General features: G+C 36.3%; 2 protein-coding genes across 2 annotated transcripts in view; one reads left to right on the top strand and one right to left on the bottom strand.

Annotated features, from left to right (window-relative positions):
- The window catches only part of TMPRSS15 (transmembrane serine protease 15), a 53,532-nt gene extending 32,297 nt beyond the window's left edge, over positions 1-21,235 (top strand). Inside the window, exons 16-27 of the mRNA XM_086631475.1 lie at positions 106-195; positions 1,212-1,337; positions 1,811-1,942; positions 4,357-4,467; positions 7,137-7,269; positions 11,872-11,967; positions 15,458-15,507; positions 15,950-16,124; positions 18,067-18,248; positions 18,490-18,585; positions 19,515-19,654; positions 21,080-21,235. Coding sequence (XP_086487601.1) covers positions 106-195; positions 1,212-1,337; positions 1,811-1,942; positions 4,357-4,467; positions 7,137-7,269; positions 11,872-11,967; positions 15,458-15,507; positions 15,950-16,124; positions 18,067-18,248; positions 18,490-18,585; positions 19,515-19,654; positions 21,080-21,235 — 1,487 coding nt within the window. The remainder of the gene's footprint in view (positions 1-105; positions 196-1,211; positions 1,338-1,810; positions 1,943-4,356; positions 4,468-7,136; positions 7,270-11,871; positions 11,968-15,457; positions 15,508-15,949; positions 16,125-18,066; positions 18,249-18,489; positions 18,586-19,514; positions 19,655-21,079) is intronic.
- Positions 21,236-27,020: 5,785 nt separating this feature from the next.
- The window catches only part of CHODL (chondrolectin), a 28,467-nt gene continuing 27,642 nt past the window's right edge, over positions 27,021-27,845 (bottom strand). Inside the window, exon 9 of the mRNA XM_086614952.1 lies at positions 27,021-27,105. Coding sequence (XP_086471078.1) covers positions 27,021-27,105 — 85 coding nt within the window. The remainder of the gene's footprint in view (positions 27,106-27,845) is intronic.

The raw sequence follows: 27,845 nt of genomic DNA, 5'->3' as shown, positions 1-27,845 counted from the left end.
GAATATCCTCTTCATAAAATCAGTTTTTCCAAATTATCTTGTTACAATGGATTGCAACAGTAAGACAATAGGTCAATTATGGTTTTGAAATGTTTTCTTTTTCAGCTGACTGCGGAGGGCCAGTTGAACTATGGGAGCCGAACAGCACTTTCAGCTCCAAAAACTATCCAAACAAATACCCTAATCAAGCTTCTTGTAAGTCATTCTTCTCCAAGTCTTCAGGAAAAGTTTAGTCATATAAAAGTAGAAATAAGAAATCTATTTTCTCAAGTCAGATGCTGTCAAGCAAAAAAGATCTAAGGAATAACCAGTGTGATGTTTTAACTGAAGTCTATATGGCACTTAGCAGAAGCTAAGGAATCACGTGCCAGTTCATTAAAAAGTGATGAAGACAAGCATAATCCCTTGGAATGGGTTCAGACAGGCCAATTCCGTCATGCCTATTGTGTCAAATATTGGTCCACTATGTGCTGTTGACAGATGAAGCAAGGAAGAGAATTTTGCTATTGCTTCTTAATGAAATTTTTATTATTTATTACTTCACCTTTAACTAGAGAATTGTGTTGGGATGCTAATCACAAATGTTGTAATTTTGTGTTTCTCTCCCACTTGAGATATGGCTCTGATTTCCAAATATTAATTTCGCAAATTCCCAAATGAGATTGCTACGGTAAGAAAATACTTTCTGAAGAAGCTTAGAAATAGTTTTGGGTTTTTTACCTTATTTACAAGATTTCCACAACATCCTCACTTACATAGATTAAATATGATAACACATAGGCTAAACAGAAGCAAATACTTCTTCTCTAAAAAGACTTCTAACTTGAAAGACAGGCTTCTGTGACTGATTATAGAAATTATCTTACTATCAAGTAAGACTTAAGTGACAAGGCTATTTGTCATATTTTAACAGTTACAAAATAATTAGCTTTGCTGCTTTAGGGAAACTCACAGTTATGAATGTTAAAAAATGCATGTGTATATGTCTTAGGAGCCTAAATCTAGTTTTCAAAAGTGTTTTAGAGAATAAGAGTCAATTGGATCTTGACAGCATAAGTCACTTTTAGATTTAGAATTCTAAGTCTCTTGGGTGATTCTTAATAGTTTAGCAGAGATTCTTTTTTTTCCCCAAAATCCTTCAACATGAAAATGACATGGTAAATGTAACAACAGAAAGGGTGATTTTTTTAATATGTGTTACTATTTTCTAGGTGTGTGGTACTTAAATGCTGAAAATGGAAAAAACATTCAACTTCATTTTCAAGATTTTGAGCTGGAAAACATTAATGATATAGTTGAAGTCAGAGATGGCAGAGGATCAAATTCCTTACTTTTGGGCAAGTAACAGCATTGGGTGCTAAAATGAATGTAATCAGACAGCTGGAGCAAACTGATGGATATAACATAAAGGAAATTCATTCTCTCTGATTTCATTGTACATTTCTTCACATTTTTGGGTCTCAGAAGTTAGGAGGAAAACTTGAGAAAGCATACTGTATGTGACATCATATTTCCCAAATGTTTGCACACACTTAGCTTTCTATGCAATACAAATGAAATTAAACTCTCAATAAATAAGACTACTCACGTATGTGGACAAACACAAGCATAATCTTAGTCAAACCTTATTTTTCTATACTGATATGTCAAATTTGGGGTTGATCTTTGATCATCACAGTCTGACAGCAGTTAGGTTTGGGGGAATAACTGTATTCCTATAGTAGCAGTGTTTGGTTTTATATTCAAAACATTTTGAAATACATAAGAAAAAAATAGCTTAACTGGATATTCATGTTCTTCTGGAGAGTAGCTGTCTACACAGGACAAGACCCTTTGCCAGATGTCTTCTCTACAACAAACCAGATGACAGTAATCCTTCTTACAGACGAGTCTGTAACAAAGAAGGGATTTCTTGCAAACTTTACTACTGGCTACCATCTAGGTAAGCATATGAACCCTTGTATTTAAGAGGTTATAACACTGGTCAAATACATTTGAGAAAAAGTGAAGAGTGGAAGATGACTCTCAGCTCTTCAACTGAAATATGAAAAAGTGGAAGAAAAAAAGCCTAGAGGTTACCCATCTGTATTTTATGTTTTCTAGCATGAAAAGTTATGATTTAGTTGCTTTAGTGTAATTGGACCGACGTCTGTATCATCTGCAACTCTGTGTGATATTATGTGAAAAATTATTGGTATTTTGACCAAAAACTATTCAAATGTTAAGAGGGAAAATAGAAACTATTCCCTATACATCCGCAGAAAAGAACATCGCTTTGTGAGTCATGTGAGGGTGTCATTAATGTGTGTTTAAACGCATTTGTAAAATACTTATTTTCAATCATATCTACCAGAAGAGAAATGTGTATGATAACTCTGATTAATGTCTGCAATATGGTTCTTCTTGCATCTTTAAAAATTCGGTCCTTAGCGTGTCGTAAACATTTGGACAGCAGTGTTTCTGGTCCCAGACAGTCCTGGAAGACTCCTGTCTTGCTGGGGACTGCAATTAGATTCGTCACTCATATAAGCAATTCAGCAATCAGCTTTCCAAAAACACGCAAAACTGAGCCAAATGCCAAAGTACATGGAACAGCAATATGCTTACCAGGACAAATACTTACACTAACTCTAGGTCAAGTCTGGATGGAATTAATTAAAGTCTTTGTATTACTTCTGTGGAAGTCTGATAGAAAGAAGAAAAAATAAAAAGAAAAAGCGGTATGTATTCAGAGGTGTGTGAAGTACCATGCGTTTGCATAAACAGAAAGTCACCAAGAATCTGTACTCTTTCTCTTACCTTAAATATCATAAAAAGCAAGTGTCCCTCAGCATGTTTAGCTAGCTGCAGCTTTTTTACAGATTGACAGTAATAATGATATTGATTTTCTTAATCTTTAAAAAAATCTTAACTGCAGATTTACGTCTGTAGAATCAACTCTGTTTAGTCCTCTTGTGCAAGACTGAGACGTATGTTTAAATGGACATGTGAGCATTTTGGCACTTCTTATTCTGCCTTCTCTATCACTTTTGTTCAGTCCAACAGCACTATGCCTCTTTTTTAGCTGTTTCAGCATCTTCGTTGAGCCAGCTTTGCCATATTTTATTGTAAAATAAAAATTAAGCTTAGCAAGGCAAAGTTCTCAAAGTGGCCATTGCCAGTTCTGGTTAAATATATTTAAAAGGTTCCATTTGCAAAAGAATTATGCTTATTCATGATCTTTGCAGCCAAAGAACAGAGACTAATATCATTAGCATGCAGGCTCAAAGATAAAAGGATTGTCAGTAAATAAATTAATTTTACAAGAAAAGCAGACTTTTATTTGTATTTTATTTTTCCATGAAATATTGAAGTTTTGAAAAAGAAGCATAATTTGAAAAGAAATACTTTTTGGTAGTCTGCAATATAATAAATAACCTATCTAAGTGAGAACTAAGTTCTATGGAAAATCTGGCATCAGTTATGGCCACTGAATGTGTGAAAATCTGGTTCAAACCTTTTATAAACCATATGCTTTTGCTTCCATATTGTACAACAGGCCATACTGACTAATGAATGAATCATTTCATATGAGTATTAAAAATTCAGAAGTAAAGCAATTATCTTGCTTTAAATAAGACTTGTAGAAAACTGAATGTTTCAATCAGTAAGTCCAGGAAGGTAAAATAGAGAAAATAAAGTTTTTCAATAGAATTTAAGTTTATGATTGTTTAATTCCTGTAAATACATAGAATGGTGCCATTAAAACTACACTTTGGCCACAGAAGGAATTATAACTTTATATTTTGTTTATATCTGATCTGCTTTTGTTACATAACTGATACTGAAGTAGCTTAATCCTACTTTGGTGAATGCTTTCCTCATTCATTTCTGTGACTTTTGTCTCTTCCACCTTTCCTCCCAGATAGGTTTTGAAACGAGACTCTTGGCTTTAAATGCCACCTTACTTGTATGTTTGACTTGACATGCTTTAAGGTCCGTCAACTTTTGTGAAAGTGCTGAACATCTGGAACTTGAAATCATTAGTCACTTTTGACAGGATTTGATCAGTATTTGACTTTTCTCATCCCTCCAAAGTTTGTTAGATGTAACAGAAGAACAATAGTAATTGAGCAATGCTAACTATAGCAGAAACTACAAGGTATAATACCATAGCTTTATTCTTACTTATCTTCTATTTATCTGAATATAATCTTTATTTTGAAAAGGAGATAGATAGGAGAGGAAAGCAAAGGAAATCAAAGGTTTTGTGTACTATCGAGTCAATTTTTCTTTCAGGTGAACTGTATGATCTCCAGTCAACATAAACCTTCCTCGTAATTATGGCTTAGTTTTCTTTTTCTTGTTGGCCTTCAGGAGCTTGTGCAATTGACGAGCATCAGTGTGGTAGTGGGGAGTGTATACCATTGCACAACCTTTGTGACAACCTACCTCAGTGTGAAGATGGCTCTGATGAAGCAAAGTGCGGTAAGGTTTCCTTCACACAAAGAGAAGGAACGCGTGCATATTTGGTAGGAATTATCTAGAAACATAGCCACAACACCTCAGCTAGCATAAACTACTGCAGCTGCATGCAGGCCATGCCATTTTACACAGCAGTATCTCACTGAGTTTGTCAGGGCCAAAACACAAAGACTTTTCTGAGGTAGGATATGTAAGTTGGTGAAGACCTCTGGAAAAGGTAGGAAGCTCCTCTGTGCTTAAAACTCTTGCCATTTATAACGGCCTCAAAATTAAATGAAAACTCATTACATGCTTTCCTTCTGTATCCATTTCATATTCCCAAATTCTTGCACTTTTTGCTCTAATTAATTTGAGTTCCACAGCAGTATAAATTCTGCAGTGTAGGGTAGAGAATAAGAGGAGTCTTGATGGAAATTCCCAGATAGTCTGACGGATGTGGTGTGAAACTGCAGCATGTGACACCATCCAGCCTGCCTGGACTCTGTCTTGCGGAGGCATTGCCGTAGGGCGAAGGGATGACACAGCTGCGCAAGCAGCATCCATTGCTCATAGTGGTGCACGTTCCCACAAGGAGACCAACAGCTTTTATTGCTTAGTCCTCTGGTAAAATGGTTCTTCCCAAAGTGTAGAGGTACAGTATATGGCTTCATTTCACATAACATGTAAACACCGTTCTCTAAACAATAATTTACATTTAAAACCAATGTTAAAATCATGTTAGGCCCAGCACAGAAACTAAGTTACTGTTTCTGACAAAGTGCTGTTCCGACAATCTATTACAAAGCACTAATGGAAAAGTTAAAAGCAGGCTTTTAAGCTCAGTAGAACATCATCTTCCTTTGTTTTAAAGAGGACTTCTAGGTATTGGATACGTCCTTGGATGTGTGCTGACAGTTCAGTATCTGATTTCAACATCTTTTACATGCATAAATACATATACGTTTTCATATATCTGCCATATATAAATATATGTATACATAAACCTGTGTCTGAAGGCACAGATTTACTCTTTGCAAAAGTGCAATTAGCTATTTTGTTGCGAACATATTTATTTAAAATCCATGAAATAAAATTCACTTCAGCTTCTTCTTAAGCAAAGAGGACTCGAATGGGTTCTTCCAGCCATTGCTAAAGAAGATCTGAACAAGGTAACCACCACCTACATTAACATGATGTACATTTTCCCAAAGATTTATTTTGCCGTAGATTGTCTATTCCTTCGTAGCACTTTACCTCATATTAAAGGACTGGGAGAATTGTTTCCAAAAACCCACTTAATCCAAACATTGGCTGAATCAGTTTAAGCCTTAAAATAAAATGACAATTCAATTAGACATCTTTACATAGAGTCTTTCCAGTGTCCAAAAGTCTTGCTTATTTTCCTGAAACCAATTTCTATTTCTTATCAGAAGTGACAATTTGAACTAGACAAACTGCCATTTTTCAAATCCTCCAACTTCTGAAACTTCTCAGGGACTGCAAAGAAAAGGCATAGGATATCTCTTCCCTTGCAGAATTCTAAAATACATGACATTTGAATTAAGCAGTTGTTAAGTGCTCAATGGCTGTCTTACTTCTTACCAACAATGTATTTGGAGAAGAACACGGATCTGATGAGGAGAAAGGAAAAGCAATTATAGTTCCAGTAGAAGAGAGGAGAGGTGTCAAAAGCAATTTGGAGAAATCTCGCAGTGCAAGCAATTCTGAGAGTTTTCAAGACTGCTCGAAATTTCTCGTGACTAAGGTTTACCATTTATTAATCACTGTATATCACTTCTTTAATTCATAAACTCTGGGTATCAAAGAGGCATTCCTAAAAATCCGATTAATTTCTCTTTTTTTTACTATAGAGTACAGTTTACTTTTTCGTGGAAAAAGGTTTTCTGGACAACTAAGGTTTTGAAAAATAATTATTTTGGCAACCAGTAAATTTCAAATCCATCGTATGTTTTTCCCTACTTCATGCTGGTAATAACTGACCTCTGTCTGAAATACAGCTGTAGCTCCTGAGACCCATATGAGATTCCATTGACCTTCTTAAACCTTATGGTCCAACTTCCTTAGTCACAATACAAATAGCATAAGATTTTTCACAAATACTTAATCAGTTTCTCAATTTTTGTTCTGTTTTGTTTTGGGAAAAAGTTTTGATAGAAAGATTGACTTTTAGGGAGCTTTTATTATTTGTACGTGTGTGTGTTTTAACTAGAGCTGCGATGAAAACAGTGAAAATTCTCATAGCAATTGGAACTGGAAAATCCAATTTTTCTCTCAGCTCTGGTTTTAACCTTATTTCAAATCAGTGTTACTGAGCATCACGTAGCTAAAGCGTCACACAGTATCTGGAAATTACATAATTCTGGCTAAGAAAATACATTGTTCAGAGTTGATGGAAAACATATTCTTTATTGTCTATTCATGAGACATTTGCAAAATACAGGGTATGAAACTTTCCTATGGCAGAAATACTGAAGGAGATAACAATAATATTTCCTTCCTGTGGGAACACAATATCCTGGAGATGATGGATTTATAACCACTTTAACTTTTTAAACTTTTTTGGTTTTTGCTGACAATAATAAAACTGTTTATATTACATTTCTGTCTGCTTGGGGCACGGGAAGGGTGGTTTACCACCTATCTAAAATGCTTCTGTCCATTTTAACCTACAGTGAGATTGCTTAATGGTACTCTAAGCACCGAAGGGCTGGTACAGGCCAGGATTGGGACAACGTGGCACTTGGCATGTGCAGATGATTGGAATGAACAGATTTCAGACAGCGTTTGCCACCTGCTGGGGTTAGGGTAAGTGAAAAATATTCATTGTCCTTGTAACTCGTTTGCAGGTTTGTGGAATATGTATATTGGTGTTTTCCTCATCATTTTAGTGGTGTCTTTACCATCCAAAAAGAGGGCAAATGTATATTTCTGTGACAAGTGAAGTGCTTGGTGTGACAACAAATTTAAATTTTGCAAACCCTGTTTTGATGGCATTCATTACAGGATTGATGACTCTAAATACAGCAGATTAGGCATAAGGATACATACTGGAGAACACTGGGAGACTGATGTGGATGTATTAGTCTTTTATAGCATTATGTCATCATTTACATCTTCACTTCTATGAGGATGGCTCAAGAGTAAAGCTGGAGCAAACAGCAGCTGCTCTGCAATCACACTAACATTAGTTTCCAGTAAATTCAGGATACTCACTTGGGTATTCTGCCATTGGGCTCCCAATACATTTCATACTTATCATTAGACCTGAGCTGTTGGAAGAGGAAGCTGTATTTTTCTTGAGGTACACTTAGAGAGGTGAACGAGGAGAGAAGTATATTTCTGAAGAAATAGATTTGTCTTCAGCCACTGCTCAGAAGAATTTCCAGGGAAGAGATGAGAAGGGTTGAGTGTAGAAGTGTTATATTTTTCAATCCATTGTAAAATTTATGGCCTAAATTCTGGCCTTCCTTACACTGTATGCAACTTCGCTGCCATACACTGAATAATAAATAGCTTTCCTACAGTGTTGAGATTTTTGGGGAATGTCACTCATCCAAGTAATAATCACATTAAATTCTAAGCTTGTAATTCATTATGTTGGTCTTTGACCAAAGTAGGATGCCTGCAAATGCCCTTCTGATAAATTAATTGTAGAAATCACAGAGTTGGGAGGACTTAGAAAAATATCCAAGTGCTATTTGAAATTATTTTTAATCGTTGGATGAATGTGTCCTGGTTTGTTTTTTAACTTTATTCCCTTTGGGTAGGTACTTCATTTCCGTAAGTATCAGCTACCTGAATGCACAAATCTTGATTGTAATTTATGTATGTAGTTATCTCATTTATGTATGCACATAAGAACATACTATGACTAAACGTTCTTCTAATCAAATACTTCATCCTTCACAGTGGCTAGTAGCCTTCTTCCTCTTATTCTTCATCCCCTGCCTCCTTTCCCTCTGTAACTTCTGGACACCAGACATTTTGTGGTCTAGAGGTTTAATTTACATTTTTATATTGATAGGTTTCAGTGAACTTTGCCTTCCATGGTATTTTCTATTACATTTTTTAAATTACTTATACTTTTGTCTCCATAACATTCTGTGGCAATGCATTTCAGTTTGTCTCTATAAACTACTCATATATACTTGTTAAAAAAATTCCTATTACATTTCCTAGTTATTTCTTTTTAATTCAATTTCTCAGCTTATTATGTATTCTTATTGTCAAGAAAAAGTATTTTTAAACTTAAATTGCATCACATTCTCATATCCTAGGTGCTACTGCTGTTACTGATGCTACAGAATAGGATAAAATTCTCATATATACAGATATATAACACTCCTGTAAGCATCACGCTATTTCTGCCTTCCACAAATCCCGCTGTAGAAGCATATTTGTTAATTAGTGGCATCGTGTTTGTTACTAAATGTAGTAACAGGTCTTGAGTATGCTGTAGGTCATGCTTCTATACTGAATAATTACCTAGAATCATGCTTTATTAGAGAAAAAGGCTAAGGTTCATCTAGGACAATCTACTTTTGCTGTTAATTGCTTACACATTTTCTAGTCTTATTCACTATTCAATTTATGAAAAGTACTGAAATGATAGGAGTCCTGTAGCATGTCGTGGTTATTTATGTAGCTGGGCTAGAAAGTGCAGTGCTCCACACAGATTCTAATAAATCACACATGTGAATCCTTTTGCTTCCATTTTTAAAACATGTGACTGTCACATTTGTGATTGTGCCAAACAGGAAGCAAATCTGGAGTTTTCATCTGTGTGTTCATCTTCAAAATATAGCTTAGACAAATCACTTACAAATATTCTTAATGAGTCTGGAGTGCAAGGTGCACAAATTGATGCTCTTGAGAAACCTGAACAAGATCCTTTCCTCAGCTTGCACTTGTAACTGTGTGCACCTCACAACACTTAAAATCTGAGTATTGTTAGCATTGCTTTTGCTTGAACCAACAAAATCATACATTGAGCTTTTCACCATTCTGCTGCTCTGGTGTTAAACATGCTTGTTTCTCTGGGATCAGAGCCAGCTGGGTCTTTACTGAATTGTACCTAGGAATGTGGTTAGACCTTGCAATTTTGCCATACCGAACAGTCCAACAAGGACAGAGAGTTTAGGACTTGCTCTAAACGCTGCAGACTATTTTCTTCATGAACTCGCAAATTTCTTGAAAAGGAATTGAGGAGGAAGTTCACTGGAATACAATGTCTTGCTTGAAATTTCCAGGTCAATTAGTTTTTCATTCTCCCCATTTATGGACGGTGAGCAGTACCTACGTGCCTAGCTCCTTGAGACACCTCAGAAAATCCTGTCTTTGACTGTCAGACCCAGGTTCTCCAGTGTGCTGAGAATATAGCATATGGCCTGAAAGGAGTGGAAATGATCCCCCAAAATTTATGCACAAAAAATTTTTATTGTGATGGATAAACTAGGATAATAAACAGATAGCATGAACTTACTCTGTGGTAAAGCCAATGAGAGCCCTGTGCCGGATGTAAGAATCAACCTGGGTTTCAGTGTGTTCAGGCTGTGTTGGCAGCATCAAGGACCAGAATTAGGATAATCCTAACAATTTGGCGATAGATCTAATTTCATGTCAGTTGTCACCAAGTAATAATGTGCACTTTGACCTGAAAGCCACAGAAGGAGTCTCAGTGATTTTTTTTGGATTTGTAGGTCCACAGCTTCACTTAGGATCAGACACTGCTAGTAAACTTAGCTTAAACCCGCTGCTTTAGAAGCTTCATTTCAAATCCAGAAAGTATAGAGATTACTTTTATTTATCACTTGCAAATTTTCATTAAAAATTGTGTGCACACAAGCATTTAGAAACAGCAGCTTTTCATATGAATACATATGTGAACAAAGATTTTTTATGCCAAAGGAAGTGTTCCCTATTTGTAATTTGTTACTATTCTTCATTGTTTTTCTAACTGTTGGAAAATCAGCAGATGAAACAGAAACAGTGCCCTGTGACTCAAACACAAATTAAACATACTGCAAACATCTCACAGCCCGAGAACTAAATAATGAATTACAAAATGTGCGAACAAATTTTCTTCAAATAAGAAATACGTTGTTTGGGTTTTTTAAACATGGAAAACAATTGTAGCTATCAGGCAATTGCACTTCTATCCTTATTCTGAATATTTTTTCAGCATGGTACCACATCATCTAAATCTTTCCCAACATTTGCTACTGCTAATTGTTACTGAGCACATCTGAGGCAGTTAGAGACTAAAATCATAGTGATCTATGGAATATTCAGGTACATAAAGACCAGCAATACCTGCAGAATTCACTGCACAGATATGTCTGTAGATCTGCATGTAAGAAACGTCTAAGACTATTCTCTAAGTTTCCTGTAAGTCTTGCCTAGTAAGCATGTTGAATAGAACGAGGGTTACTTAACACCTAGGTTAGCCTCTTAAAGGCCCTTTTTCCACAACATACAAGATTTCTAAAAGACAGTTTCCACTAAGAGAAATTAAAGACCTGTGACACTGCATTTCTGGACCTGCAGAACTATATCCTTGTTACTAAACTCAGTATGTCTAGGAAAAGCATATGATTTCTTATGCTTACAGAAATGCTTAACTCTCATCATTTACCAAGAAATTAATTAAGAGAGTAGCAGATCACAATGTATATGATACAGAATGGGCTATAAAGTAAATCTGGATATGGGTTGTAAACATCAAAACAATTCATCTCATCAATATTACACAGAATTCTTGGTGTTCAAAAGGCCATCATTACAAAAAAAGTGAGTCGAAGAGTACATCCCATTTCAGAGGAACTATCCTGTTCAATAGCAAACATGACACCCTTGATTTGTTCTACAAACAGTTATTTTGATTTCAACAGATCTGCAAAGTAAAAGCTAACTTCTAAGGAAGGCAGCGTTTATTCTATTAGATTCTTTGTGATATAGTTTCATTTCTTCTCTAGGCACAGAGGTATCGTATCAATGTAATTGCCTGCTCCCTCAAAAACGCAAAACTCTGATATTCCAAGGTTCTGCTATCATCGTTCCATTTTGCACACTAAGTTTTAACTTCATACATTTAAGAATTGGTACTGCAAACCCTTCATTGTGGCACAGAAAAGAATTGGTAATTTACTGCTAGTAGAATAATTCATTTCTGTCTCAATATTATTGTAGCGTTAGAAATCTTAGTATAAGATGTAAGAGTGAAAGTAGGTGAGTTGCATTTCAATCCACATAAGTTTCAAGCCTCGAAAATCTCCTGATAAACAGTCATTATTTCAGGGAAAAAAATGATGCAGTTTATTCCACCAGCATAATCATTTCCCAAACATTCCTCCATTGGTGGAACAGGACAAATATTTAAAAATACGCATGTGTGTCTTCTCCTTTCAGGGATGCAAATGTGTCATCAACTGTATTATTCACTGGAGATGGCCCCTTTGTCAACATCACCAAAGCAGATAACTACAGTCTAATATTTACAAAAAGGTAGGTAGAGTGAGGTTTCTTCCTCATGCAAAGGATAACTTAAAGTATGGTGGTGATCATTTCTACACTAATTTCTAGCTCAAGCTTCTCTGAGAGGTAAGACGATTTGGTATGAGGTCTGGACTATAAACACATCTAGGTTTATTCTCTGTGTACTGCTAAATTCTGTGTGATGTTGGACAACTTCCTCTTCCCTCTTCCATTCTTGTCCATCTCTTGTAACTTTGAAAGGAGAGAGATGCTTGCTACATTCTTGGCTAATATTCAGTACAATCTTAAGTAAGTGAAGTTTTTATACATTTACTGTGGAAACGATAAATACTGCTATTTTTACAAAATATGTCTTATCTAGCAATACCTAAATTATGAATATATAATATAGTAATTAAAATGCAGTGGCATTCACCCATGATTATATAGTAGTTATCACAGTAGCTCCTCTCTGTAATCAACAGAGAAAAAAAAGCACTCCAAATTGCGATCCATCAAGACATCTCTTGAAATATAATGAGTTACACTCTATAATCCATTGACTTTATTAATACAGACTTAGGACTAAGTGTGGATTGCTAAGGTAAGCAATCTACAGACAGGTATCTGGATTTAGACAAATTAATCCCACTCAAAAATTACTTCTGGATTTGTCTCCACATTTAGAAGTGAATCATTAGATCAGATGATTGTTAGAATACATTCGATTATATTCTAATCTTTCTTAGTCCAAATAACAGCTAAAGTGATTCTGAAGGATCCCACAAACTGGTAGAGTTTCTTGTAGATTAAATGAAAATGTAACATTAGCATTGGATTTTATTCTCAGGAAATTCTGGGATTCACGGCACACCTCCAAAAGGAGAAAGGTTTGGCATCATCAAATAAAATATATATATATATAATGACTTCAATTACTGTCTTTCTGCCTATAAGAGGGCTTATTATACACATTTTCCTGGAATCCTACCAAAAGCACTGAGGCAGAAAATTACTCTCTAATTGCTAAAACGCTGAAACCATGTTGAAGATGGCAAGAGTCCATGTTCTTTTAGGTTTCCTTTATAAACATACCACATAGTAACAAAGCAGGAGAGAATTCTTAATTTGAAATGCTGTATTTTACCCACAGTAAAAAAAAATATTTTAAAACTGTACATTTTATGTTCTAATTACTCTGTTAATCCCAAACATTTATCATTCTCACTGGTGGTGAAAGTATCTTAAACTAATGGAATATCATTGCAAGCTATTTTTCTTTTTTTTCTTGAGCATATGTCTAAACCAGCATTGCCACAAGAGATCTTAAAGAGCAGTAATGATTTAAAGGTGTCTCTGTTAATATCTATTAAACACTAAGAAGTGATTAATGCAGGAGGAAATGGAATAAGTTCATTCATCTCAGCTGTATTTCTGATGCAGAAATAGCTATCTTCTACCATGTTTCATCTGGACAGCCAATAGGAATCATTTTACAGGGTGACACCATTACAGATTCACAGACTTTTTTCATACATATGATGAATGACAGAAAGATCATACAAATTTGATAATTAAAGAAAACAAAATTCATTAACTGATTATCAAATTATAAAGTGTTTTTCTCACATCGTCTTTGGTCTTTATTCAAGCATAACTACCATTGAAACAGAGGGCACATATAATAGGACTTGAAAGCTGTGATGGCAGAGAGAGCAAAACTGTTCTCTGATGCTCTTAGGAAATGTATTTCTTGGCAGGATAACTTTGTAACAGGGCAAAATCCTGACTTGAACATATATATGAGCAGATTCCAGAGGGATAATTGTTTTGCCAGTCCTAAGTGAAGATTATTCTCGCAGATGTCCCAGCTACTCCAGATTTCTGCTCGGTGTGCTACTGCTTAGATAACACTCAAAGAGGCAGACAGGATGGGTATTCAGCCCATGCAATATCTCTGTCGCCTTTTGGACTGTCCTGTGCTGACCGAGAGGCAGTTGAGGACTGGTGAATTGAAGTGCAGGCAAGGAAGTGGTTTTCATACTGGGAGATAGCTTCAGAAAGAAGAAAAAGCAGAGACCCATGAAGTAATTTCTACTGAAGCAATCAGTACATACTGGTGGCAGAACAAAGATCTTCATTACATGTGACTTCCTGCTTCAATGCACAAAAAAATAGGGACAAATCTGATATGTTGGGTGTTAGTTTGGCTAGTTTATGCATTTACCTAAGAGAAAGCGTAGGCCTGGATAAAGGAGTTAATATACAGTACCACTGATCACCCTTATGAAGCCTATGGAGGGCGCTTGTTCAAGAGTATCTAGATGCTACGAAGTTTATGCAGAAGATGGTATTGATTCCCTGTGGGTTTATGCATTTCTGGTTGTCCTTCTTGATGTTTGTCTCACTACCAAGGGAAACTCTAATGAAGTCAATACAGGTTTCAATACAAATCATAAAATTTGGTTTCCACCTTTCAAATTACAGCTTTAAAATTATGCATCTATCTTGAAGTGGAAAATGGCTATGTGAGACTATTCAGGGCTGAAGGCAAATCTCATTCTTACCCCCTCTGTGGTGATAACGTAATGGGGGTGGCGGGAGGTGGTTAGAGTTCCCACTTGTCCTTCTTGCACCTCTATGCCATTGCAAAAATACTGGGTCATGTTATGCATTATTTCCCTCACGTAGAGCAAACGTAGTGAGGGATACATAATACCCTATCACATTTAAAGTATCCTTCCCTTTTTCTATTTAAAAATTATGTGGAAATGCATACTGTAAACTAGCTGTTGGCAGATTTTTTTTTTCTCTGATATATTTCTGTGTGTATCAGATTTAAATTTCCAGCACGCACACTGTCCCAAGTGTTCCGCTTCATTACAAGCTATGAAGATAATCCTAGAACCTCTGGGAATCAGAAATACTTGAGCAGTTTTGATCTGTGGTCTTGTGCTCTTCAGTCTCTGGCTTTATATCTCTGCTAAATAATTTCTAACCCTGTATATGCAGCTATATATTTTGCAGTGCATTATAATCTTAGTAAAAAGATACAGTGATATCAAACTAACCTCTTAAATTCTTTGGTCACACTGATCTCTAGTGGTAAGGTAATGAAAACATCTCAAAAGGTAGAAAAACTACCATATGCAGTTACAATTTTATCAAGAATCTGTCACGGACAGATGACTCGTTTCCCTGAAACACAAGGAAAGTCTACTTTTATTTCTGCAACATACACCAATCAAGTGTCCATTGAAGAGGAATATGTACATTTAATACCATATCTGACATAAAATTGTCTATTTGTAATTAAAACATAATTAAAACATGTAATAGAAAAAAGTGTATTTACCAGTTTGATACTGATAAACTAATGTACTCATATATATATAAAAGTGTATATATATGTTTATATACATTTATTTATATGTGTATGTGTTTATGTATGTATATTTGACAGTCATTTAGTGTTACCTGTTGTGCAGATACTTGTGATTTAATTGCACTTTCATTCTAGAGAACACTGTTTGAACAACCTGGTGGTTCATCTGCAATGTACGATTAAACGTAAGTACACATACCCTGGGAATATTTCACACACAAATCAAATTGTTCAGTCCATAAAGCCTAATGTTTATAGTTTGAATTGAAAGGTTAGGGAATGGGCTATAAAAGCTATGCTCATAATGATAGAAACACAAGAAAATTTACAGTCTTCACTTGTTTTCAGAGTTAAGTATACACTAGAGATGGGTCTATACTGAAAATACATAAATAAAAAATCCAGAGGGTGGGAGAAAGAACACGTCTAAATCCAAGTTATAAAGTGGCATCTTGATTTCAGCTATAAAACACCAAACTTTTTTCCACAATAACAGTTTTTTTAAATAGCAGTTCAGATACTATAAAGCCTATTTTTCCACAAATATTAGCTAGTCTAATAAAACATGCTACATCCCCCTAAAAAGCTACCATTTTCTTTTTTTTTTTTTTTCTTTTCTAATTTTAGCTTGTGGAAAACATGTGCTAACTCAGAACAATAGGACAAGGATTATAGGTGGAAGTGATGCCAGAAGAGAGGCTTGGCCTTGGATAGTTTCACTCCATTTTAATTCCAGACCTGTTTGTGGAGCCTCCCTTGTCAGTGATGAATGGCTGGTGACGGCAGCACACTGTGTATATGGGTAATGTTCACTGCACTCAAAAGCTAAAACATGCTGACATTTCCACAACATGCAAGTATTCAAATGGTGGATAGTTGTCAGCAAAGCTGGGTTGGAAGTATGACTTGAGCCGTGGATCAATCCTGTATAGAGCAAAATACACTTTCAAAGGATCATACTGAAGTCACTGGGGAGCAGCACTTTTTAGAGGGTTTCAAGATGTCTACGCTAGAATGAAATTAATATAAATTCACAAGTGCTGCTTTCTCTCTGCTAACTCCAGAATACCTTTCCAACCAGCTGAGATGGCCATATGACATCCACGCGATGAATTTTCTTTTTGATTTTTATGATGATGAAACACTTGTTTTATGTGCGGGTTCGCTAAGGAGGCATCAGATTATGAGTAATCTGTGACACTGATATAAAAAATTAACAACTAGCTCATTGTTTAATTACTGTATTTTGAATCACTTCTGGGCTCAGCTGAAGTCTCCTTTACTTTCTGGTAAACCCTCAGTCCTTACTCTAAAGCAGAGAATCATGGAAACTAAGCAGCATTTTCTGCCCAATGAAGAATTGCACTTTAAATATATGGTATTAATACCGAGCATTTACACTTTACCCATCACTAATGCAGGCCTCCATTAACTAGTTGAATCTCTGCCAGTGGTATGAAGGATGACATCATACCTCCTAAAGGTAAACTCAAAAAAGTGTGGCCTCTTCCTCCTGTATATTATCATAGATTGATCAAGATTTACTGTGCATCATTGGAAAGAATCTTGATTTATGTGCATTGACCAGGCAACACCGGATACCCTCTAGATGGTATTTAAATAATACCATTCAAAGAAGTGATGCATACTTAAATATTTTCTAGGGTTTGCTTCCTTAACATCCATAGTAAAAACAAGTGCTGTAGAAGACACGTAGAAACTGGAATGGCAAAAAAAAAACCCAAACCAAACATTAATATTCAAAAATTACAGTAGAGCTTCCATTATAAATAGCTAAGTAGTAAGGCAGTGGAGACTATGCCAGTACATTTAATGCTGCCTCATTGCATGACAGGAGCTACATTCCACACAAAGGCACTGAAATGAGAAGGATCAAGCCCCTTCAGTTTTCACACAATAAATCCATACCTGCCTTTATACTTCCTTTTAACTTAAACGACCCTTTTATTTTCACTTAAATCTCAATTTATCATCTTGGCTTTGTTGGAATTTTCTTCAGTGGGAGTTTCACATCTTAATTCTGAACATTTAACTTAAACACTCCTAGTTTAGAACAAGATAATCTCTTGATGTCAAAAGATCATCCAAAACCAATTCAGTACAACAATCAGGTTGAAAACATCTTTGAAATTATGAACTGGTTGATTAAAAAATAGCAAAAAATTAAGCTATGTAACTTAAACACAGTCTCAAACCAGCATGCGTGGCTCAGTAAAAAAGGCAGATTATGTCATATTTTGTCTTAACGTATCTTTTTTGATTTAGATAAAAAATTAAGAGACCAATTTTCTGAGTCTATAAGCTGCAGCATTTCCAACAATATTTTAGACCTATTATTCTTTAGATATTCCATAATAATTTTCTAACTGGGACCAATATTAATTGCCTGTTGAGCAGTCAGCACTATTCTTCACTGTGTTTAAAAAGCCATAATAAGGTAGTTAATGTATTTTCCTCCTCTGCACTACTGTCTGATTAATTCTTCATAAATAATGCATTATAAGCTTAACATAAAAAATCAACCACGTATTTCTACAGTGTGGATGTTTAAGATAGTATTACTATCACAAAATTCTAAGCACATCTGTTACAGTCTATTTAGTTTGACAAAACGTGCAAATGCTTTGAATTGCCATGAGGTTAAAGATCAGCATTTTACCTAACATATTTTTCAAAACTTTCATTAATCATTCATAATTGTGAATATTCCTTGCAACTTCCAGGAGGCAATTAAATCCATCTCAATGGAAAGCAGTTCTTGGCTTGTATGCTCAATCGGATATGACAGACCCTTCAACAGTAGTTAAAAACATTGATCAAATAGTTATAAACCCTCATTACATGAAGAGCACAAAAGATAGTGATATTGCTCTCATGCACCTTCAAGACGAAGTGCAATATACAGGTGAGTTGCTATTTTCCCATAATATTTTCTACCATGAAAAACGCTAACTGTGCTGAACGTACGAGGGTGATGGGGTGGCTGTACGTTTTTTACAACCTAATCATTCTGGAGTCAGTCCAGTTCTTCCTGGATATCTTGCCCAAAAAGTGGGTTTGAATTAATGCACATTTTCTTATGTGACTTGATAAAAATCTGAACACAGGGAAGAGGTCAAAATTGATTGCTTATTTCTCATTCACAGATTACATACAACCTATCTGCTTACCAGAAAAAAATCAACAGTTTTTACCAGGAATTAACTGCTCCATTGCTGGCTGGGGTACCATTACAAACGATGGTGGGTCATGTGCTTGGAAAATTATGACAGCCACAAAGCTGTGGGGGAAGGCTTGCTCCTGATTCCACAGGAGCTGCTATGGTCAAACAGTTCAGAGAGGAACTCCTCCATACGAAAATTTGAGAACTATCCCCTTCCACTGTTCCTTCTCTAAGGCAAAGTAATAGAGTTATAATATATTTATAAGAAAAAAATATATGTATCTAAGATCATTAAATCATGAAAAAAACTTATTGTATCCTCTTAGACATTATGATAACTACTTTTCAGAAATGAAGTATATACCTCTTATTTCCAGATATCGGGTGGGGGAGGAAGAGGAAGATTAGTTTTTCTGACAATGTGCAAATGATTTTCCCCACAAGTCAAGAATACTGACTGTAGTGTGAAATGTATGTTCTGTTTGTATATCACATGCTCCAGATCTGGAGTCTCTGTGAAATAGTAAACATGCCATTTCACTTCAACTGTTGCTTGTACACACTTGTCTCTACATTTTCAGAATAAAATTGCATTTAAAATTTTGGGTAGGAATTAGGAACAGAATTTTTTATAAAAACTCGACATACTCAATTAAAGTTACACAATGAACAGTGAGAAAACATTGGACAATCCAAGCTCTTAAGCCCTTAATTATCCCTTAGATCTCCCCACAGCGAGTTCACAGTCATTGATTTTAGTAATCTTGATTTAATTATAACCAAATTCAGTCCCATTACACAAATGAAAGACAGAATTTGGTTAATGAGCAACGTTTAATCAGTGACTGTGTTACAGGGGTATAAGCCTGAATAATACAGTGGTGAGGCAGGGCTTCCAGCTGCTCGGTAGCGTGCCCAGCATGCCAGAACAGGAACAAAACCACCGGTGTTCCGAGCAGGATGTACATATTTATTAGAGCAGGTAAACATACTTTGTATTTTCATCAGGTCCCACTTCAGATATATTGCAAGAAGCACAGGTTCCTCTCATTTCAAATGAAAAATGCCAACAAGAGCTGCCAGAATATAATATTACTGAGAACATGATCTGTGCGGGATACGACGCTGGAGGAGTAGATTCCTGTCAGGTAAACACAAGTGACTCATTTCCAGTGTTAGCATACACCACGTCTAATTACTGAATAAAATGCTCCCTGATCCTCCAGTCATTAAAACCAGGACAATCACTGTCCATTTCCATTCAGAGTATTATGTCCATTTATTACTTTATCAGGACACAAGTTGAAAAAAATCTACTCTGTATCATCTTGACATAAACAACCATGGAGGCAGATAAATATGAGGACTGGAAATTTTCTGCACTGAGCATTGAATAATTACTGATGAATAATTCCATGAAGGAAAGAGGGACATGCTTAGGGAAAAGCAGAGTTCAGAAACATAAATACCAAATAGACTGAAGTCTCAGAAATGCTTCATGCAGGGAAAAAGTGAGACTAATGATGCTTTTCCCCAGAATCCATAGATGCTGAAGACCTTTTGTAAGTGGATCCACAGTATTTTGGAAAGGCTGCCTTTTTGCACTGATCTCATACGCTGCTTCCTGGGCATCACTTGCCATTCCTGCAGCCTCTGTGGCTTTCCTCTGTCCTTTTTGCCTTGTGAACCTCATACTGAAAAAAAGCAGTGTAGCACCATAGGCTGATATAGAGTGCAAGTGACCAGCGTTGTGATCAATGACCACTGAACCATGAGCAAAGACAAACTGCTAGTGCTTCAGCCTTTAGGCTGCTGTCACAGCCTTTGAACTTTTGCAGATGCCCTAGAGTTACGGGCAGAAGTATTTTAATGGCCAAGTGCTTGAAGGACTCTCCTGTAAAGCTCCATTCACAGGACCGTGAGAAGACAAAATTAATACTGGTTCAACTAACTCAACAGACAACGAAAAACAGTCATTGTTTTCTTTCTCAGCAAAACAGGACACTCATGGCTGACTCATCCTCCCCACTCAGGCTGTGGGATGAATAGAATTTGGCCTCTCACACTCTATTGCAATGCTATCTCTGCTAAACCGTTGAGAAGGAGGTGTGATTAAAGGACACCTCCTCTTCTGGCAATCTGGCCATCTTCTTCTCCAAGTTTGAAACTGCAGAAACTCTGGGGTGAAAAAAAATAGAACTGCATTTTGGCTGAACAGATTTAATTAAAAAATTATCTTACATGTTTACCTAGGCTTTGTGAATGGTGAAGGGCTAAACATAAAAGTAACAAGCAAAAAAAATCATTTGAAACCTAGTCTTGTACTGAAAGACTAAGAGCTTAAGATCATATGCTTTATCCTTTTTTTTTTTTAAAAAAAAAAAAAAAAAGGAAATGGATTATTTCGAGAATTTTTCCACATGGAAGAATTCCTATTGATCTCATTTCTGGTGCCGAAGACATATAGAGATACAATGTGTATGATTAAGGATCAAAACAAACAAAAGATCATAAAGACGTTCTGCTTCAGAGTTGACATTGTTCACTTTTAACTTCTGAATCTCCTATTGCAGGGAGATTCAGGTGGCCCTCTGACATCCGAAGAAGATAGCAAGTGGTTTTTGGTTGGTGTGGTATCATTCGGTTATGAGTGTGCACTTCCCGAACGACCAGGAGTGTATGTTCGAGTCACCATGTTTGTGGACTGGATCAAAAATATCATCTATTAGTTTGATATTTGTTAATCATAGAAATAGAATTTAAAGGTTGAAAGCAAGCCACTTTATAATGATGTAAACTAGACTGGCATTCCAATCTCACAGATAGAGAAACTGAATAAATATTTAAATTTGGGGGAGGGAAATATTAATAAATGATAACACCAATACCAATTAAGAACAATATTTCAAAACAGATGCTGTGGTTTTGTTAATAAATAGTCTTATCATTTTACTTTTTCTTTTATACAAGACCATGGGGAAACAGTTTCTTTGAATACCAGTGCATTAAATGCATAGTGGATGGCTTTACAAAGCATGGGCAGAAAAAAAAAAAAAAAAAATGTTTGTAAACTGCAAATGCTTTATTGAAGAATGGTCTATATTTTTAATTTCAGGCCAAACATTATCTAGTTTTATGTTTTTACCACGTATTTTTCAACGTGCATTTTCATTCCAATGCATAGTCAACTCTTGTCAGTAATCTCACCACACATCAAAATGAAGGTACACATTATCTGTTTAAACCAGGCTCCTGAGAGTTCTTCTGTCTTGTCTATTACAAAAAACTCTGGAATTAGGTTTATAGATTGTGCATAAAGGCTGATCATGTATTATGCTGCTTTCTAATGAATAAACTTAATCTAAGCCAAAAGTTCTCTCTTGTGTAATTCGTTTGGAATTAATAGAATCATAGAATCATAGAATGGTTAGGGCTGGAAGGGACCTTCAAAGGTCATCTAGTCCAACCCCCCTGCAACAAACAGGGATATCTCCAACTAGATCAGGTTGCTCAGGGCCTTGTCCAACCTGGCCTTGAACGTCTCCAGGGATGGAGCATCCACCACCTCTCTGGGCAACCTGTTCCAGTGTTCTACCACTCTCATAGTAAAAAATTTTTTCCTAATATCCAACCTGAACCTACCTCCCTCTATTTTAAAACCATTACCCCTTGTCCTATCATAACTGGCCCTCCTGAACAGCCTCTCCCCATCTTTCCTGTAGGCCCCCTTGAGGTACTGGAAGACCGCTATAAGGTCACCCCGGAGCCTCCTCTTCTCCAGGCTGAACAGCCCCAACTCTTTCAGCCTGTCCTCATAGGAAAGGTGCTCCAGCCCTCTTATCATCTTCGTGGCCCTCCTCTGGACCCTCTCCAACTGGTCCATGTCCTTCTTATGTTGGGGACTCCAGAAGAAGGACATGGACCAGTTGGAGTTAAATAACAAATTGAATATAGCTCTTTAGTTTTCTTTTTAGGTAAAACGCTTTGGCAATCATTCAAGCAATTATAGATACATGCTTGTGTACACCCAAGCGCAGGCTCACAATACTGAAACTTCCTCTCATAAAAAGTAATGTTTTTCCAAAACATCTGACAATAATGAGTATCAGCTATTTCTGGTGCATAAAAAGTAATAGGGTTCTTTTGATATATTACATGCTTTTTCTGTACTGGTGACTTAATACTGATTTTGTGCTTTGTATAAAATCTATCACAACAGCCCATTACAGCATTCTAAAGAGGAAAGAATATGAAGAAAAAGTTTATCTTCTTCAGCTCTTTTCTAAATAGGTTTCTGTTAAAATATGTCTGTCTACTTGTTGAAAAGCCTTAAATTCAATGATGTCTTAATGTTAGTGTAATATGATGCATTTCCTTTATTTCTATTTTCAGCCTAGTGTTGGAATTTTATATATTTTTAATTCCAAAGTACTGCATGAAAATACAAAATGCATTCTAACTTACTGTCTATGTCTATCTACGCAACTCATACACACAGATGTATGGGTTTTGTAAGGAGCTCCCACACTTCGTGCTTACAATGCTAAATGCATATAACGAAGTGTCCAAAATAGAAGGCTAGCTTACAAGCACAGGCTGGTAGTCACTGATAAGAAAAATATCAAGTCCCAAACTGTTTTCAGGTCTTCATAAGCATTAGAGGACTAGGTCAAGACTAAAATATTTAGCTCTATCAATACATCTGTGACCGCAAGGAACACAGACAAATGGAATTATGCCAGAGAGATAAAAGGTGGTTTAGACCCTTTCTTTCATATAAACCACACACTTTTTAACATGAAAGTGTTAAAGTTGCAAATCCTATCTTTCGTAGTGGACTACTGCTTTTCCTGTTACTCTCCTTCACTTGAAAACAGCCACTGAAAAGAAAGTGTGTTCTGCTATCAGTATAAATTGGTTTGGATGAAGCAATTATGTTAAAATGCTTAATTAAAATGTGACGTGATTTCTGTATTACTTACCATACATCACTATCGTAAACGGTGTTGCAGTCTGTTAAGGAAATATAAGATCCAATTCAAAGCAGATCCAGTAACCAGAAAACGTGCTTCCCAGAAATAAAGTAATATACTTCTATTTATGTGCACTTTTTGCTTCCCAAAATAAGAAGCATAGATGTATTTTGAGGTATACGTTAATAAGCCATCCTCTCAGACTAAAAAAAACATGAACTCTAGTATAGAAACATATATGTAATATAGACTAGTATAACTAGAAATAAACATTTTATTTCAACTAATTTATGTCTAGATAAAACTAACATAACCTTAGTTGACCACATTCTAGCCTTTATTCAGCATTCATTACTTCATTTACCTGCATATTAACCTGTGGAGAAACCAGTTGTTACTACGTTAAAACACATGGGCAGAATGAATTCTTTTCAATTGAGTCAGGTCCAAGATGCTTTGAAATAGGCGGTGGGAGCTTGACGTTGACTTCCACTTGCTTGCACCGAAAAAGTTTAAAAGATAAAAGGAGGAAACAAGAGCTTTCACTCTCAGATGCTTCTTGCTTGCAAAAGGCCAAGATCACTATGGAAAAAAAGAAAAATTATATTCCCTGGGGAAAAAGGGGGTGGTAGGAGTGTAACGTTTTTTAAAAAGAATGCCAAACTGAAGCCATGCCATCCATCTGAGGACTAACTAATGTTTACTGTTTATCCTTTAGTTCCTAGCCTCACCTACCGCTGCCGTTTGGAAGAGATTTAGAGAGGCAGTGAGCAGAAGGGAATGTGGTCACCACGAGGGGACATCATAGCTGTACATAAAAGCCAACAAGCTTATTCAAAGTGGCTCTAGTTGATGAAATCTGTCACCTGAAATTGGAAATCGTTTTCCTTTCTCCATTTTGTAGAGTTTAATGTGAGTATGAAGGATAGAGAGGGTTGGGGTCTTTTGTTGAGTTTGTTGGGGTTTTTTTCTTTTTAAATAGCAATTCTATTGCCACTAATGGATCATGTCACATAAATACCTGTTGTTATTTTTCTGGAAGTCCCAACAAAATCCCCAGGAAGTAGCAGCATAAAGTCTAATTTCTAGGTATTCTCTCTGCAAGCGTGAAACACACCTATCTTTCTCCCCTTCCTCTTTCACCCATACTCATATCTCCCTTTTGTGTGTGGAAATCAGGCAAACAAAGATGAAAGAATCTGTATATTACAGGATTTGTATATTTTGCATGGAATAGAATCACCTACCTAAAGGTGGAAGTCGTAAGACTAGAAATTTGATCTGTGCACCATTTGCAGTCTTCTGCACAGGATTCTTAAGATTGTTGAGGTTTCACTTGGTATCTAGGAACGACATCCTAAGTGAAGGAAACATGTAGAAGGAAACTATTTCCTTCCCCTCAGCAGGCGATATGATATGGAAATATTTTGTCCCTATAACCTGTATTTCTTATTTACTTATAGAATCAGAGTTCATTATAATAAAAGCATTGCATGCGACTTTCCAATCTTCCTTCACACAGAGTTTAAGACTGGTCCGTGTTGATAACTGGCCAGCAATCACCTTCACCCTGTAAGAAAGACATCTGAAGATACTCCCATCCTCCTAATTGCTGCACGGTATCGATTGCTACACCTTTACACGTCCTATATAAGCACAAAGTACCAAGAAACACTTTTATATAAATCTTCGCTCTCCCTCCTTCCCTATATTCTTTGTGGAGTTAGTCCTTCAAGACCATAAAACAAAAAGATTTTACTGCAACTGTTCCCAAGAAAGAGGAACCTCTTGCCCTCCGTTGAATTAAGCAATACTTAAGCCAGGAGAAAAACAATTCTGATCTTGGTGATCACACAGGATCATAGTCTTTTCTCTCTACTTACAATCACTACAAAGGAAATCGAAGTAAGGGATTGAGTAAAGAAAGAAGTTGTGTCTGACTGGAAAAACTAAAAAACATTGTAAGTAGGAAGAGCAACACTTAACCTGAACTACAGAAGAAGGCTTCTTCAAAGAGGAAGTGAAAACATGGCATAACAGCAACTTTAAGATGCTTCCAAGAATGCTGCAGTAATAGCATTGCACAATTAGCATTAGTGGTATTGAACTTGGAATGTTTTGTGTTTTTTCTTATCTACTCAGAAAAACTGACACACATTTGTCTCTGAAGTTCAAAGCTGTGGTCCACATCAGCTAGCACAGCGTAGGCAACCCAAAGAGTAATATGCTTTTGCTTCTGTCCAGCTCTCCCCCAGCTTTCACCCAGCGGTAGTTCTGGATTTGTGCCAAATTTATGCTCTTGAACTTGTGCTGCAACTGCAGCAAAAACTATCTGCTACAGCACCAGACTGTCACCAACAAATCAGCCACCTATTGCTACCACCCCAAGAGCTCCTCCTAACGACTGTAAACCCATTCCTATGGCACAGAAAACTCTTAAGGAATGAAAGAGAATGGACATTAATGATGTTAATAATAACTCTAAAAGATGACTTTAAATGCATCAAGCTTACCTCTAAATCTGTCTATCAATTAACATAATTAACGCTTTTCTAGCTAATAGTCTGAGTAATGCTGGGATCAATCTATTAGTTCCACTTCCAAGAATGGCCATTTGTCTTCTCTTTGATTCAACTTTACATTATTCCTAACAAACTATTAGCTATATTTAAATGATCTTTAATGTCTTTTTTTACAAAGATTTACTGAAACAAGTGATTTATCTTAAACTTTTGCCCATTGTGATATTATTTCTTTTCCTCAGAAAAAGTAAAAAAATATTTTACTTAAATAAGAACTGATGGCTGCCTTCAAAGGACACCTCATTAATGAGGTATCACTTGCCAAGTGATTTATGCTCACCTCGGGCTAATATGTCAAAAAGTTACAGCCATTCCCTGGCAAAGTGGATTCATTATATGACATCAAATGACTTTTATGAATCCTTGATTTTTCCACATCAGATTGATGTCACAACACGGCGGCTATCTCTGCTAGTGACCATGTTAATATGTAATAAAATAATTTGTGTGCCTGAGGATCAAAAATTGTGTTAAGTGTGCAAATAAATACTAAACAAATATTTTGTATCAAACATTTATGCAAAGATAAATAACTGTTACACTGTAAAATTGTCAGTTCCATTTACAGTACATCAACTACATTACAATGCATGAGAGACTAAAGGAAACAAAGAGGGTTTGTTTAACTACAAACAATCGTAAAACTGATATACATTGTAGATATTTCCCCATAAAAACTTCAAATGCTCTGTTCATTTCATTGCTCACAACTAGCTAACTTACATCTCTTAGCAAAATAAACACATACCCTTTATTTAGCATGGCATATTTTGTTACTGAATTAATAATCAAACATTATATAAAAATGATCTGAACAATTGCCTCAAGGGGGAGCTTACAGTTCATTCTTGTAGATCCTTTGCATTTTCAAGCCATTCCAAGCTAATGTTCTTTGACGACATTATAATACATCCTGACTGCAAAATGTTATTTTTGCTTTGTTTTCAGTCAGTAAATCATTATACCTCCATGCTACTGTCCTTCCTAGGCGTCTTTGAAATCCATAGTGTGGACTGGTTTGGACTGGTTTTTGTTCTTCCTTTACTGAAAAATAAAAATATAAACTATTTTCAGTGCACGCGTGCTTTGCAGTCCTCATTCACGTTTGTGATCAGACCTGGGTATTTCATGCCCTATTTGAAGGCCATCTTTGTTGCTTTCATAGCATAGGTTCCCCATCCACAAAAGGGTCGTGCCCATGCTGCACCAAGCACAGCACCAAGCAAGCGGTGGGTCAAGGTAAGCAACTGTTACCAAAGTTACCAGACCACCCTGCTTAGCAGCGCTCCTCCCAGGAACTGAACCGACTTGGCCTGTTTGGTTTTGGGTTTTGGTAGAGTTTTTTTTCAGTTCACGTTCAACCACACCTACTCATACAGAGTGGTATTTTCAGAGGTGGGTGTGAACACCGTTTGACCAGGGTGATGGGAGGCTGGGCACTTCCCTTCTCTGAGGGACGGGAGCACACACACTCCCGAGACCCCATGTCCTACATGCTCAGGGTGCAGCCCACCCACCCCAGGAGGCTACCACAACCCTGCCCACACGCATCCTGGAGTTGCAACCCTGTGACCACTGTACACTGACGGGTGCCAGTGTGTACTGGTACACCAGAAAGCCTCTTCCCTTCAGGGCTTGACCTAATGTCTGATGAAGTAATGGTGCATGAATCAGACTCCTAGCAATGAATGACTAGTAGAAAGCTTCCTTATGTCTAGTTTTCATTCAAAACTGTCAATGGTAGTTTTCGTGTTAGGAGTTTTTTTAATAAAAAAGATAAAACC

This window comes from Tauraco erythrolophus, chromosome 1 (assembly GCF_009769465.1).
Source record: "Tauraco erythrolophus isolate bTauEry1 chromosome 1, bTauEry1.pri, whole genome shotgun sequence".
Classification (NCBI taxonomy): domain Eukaryota; kingdom Metazoa; phylum Chordata; class Aves; order Musophagiformes; family Musophagidae; genus Tauraco; species Tauraco erythrolophus.
This window is presented reverse-complemented; position numbering and strand designations above follow the sequence as displayed.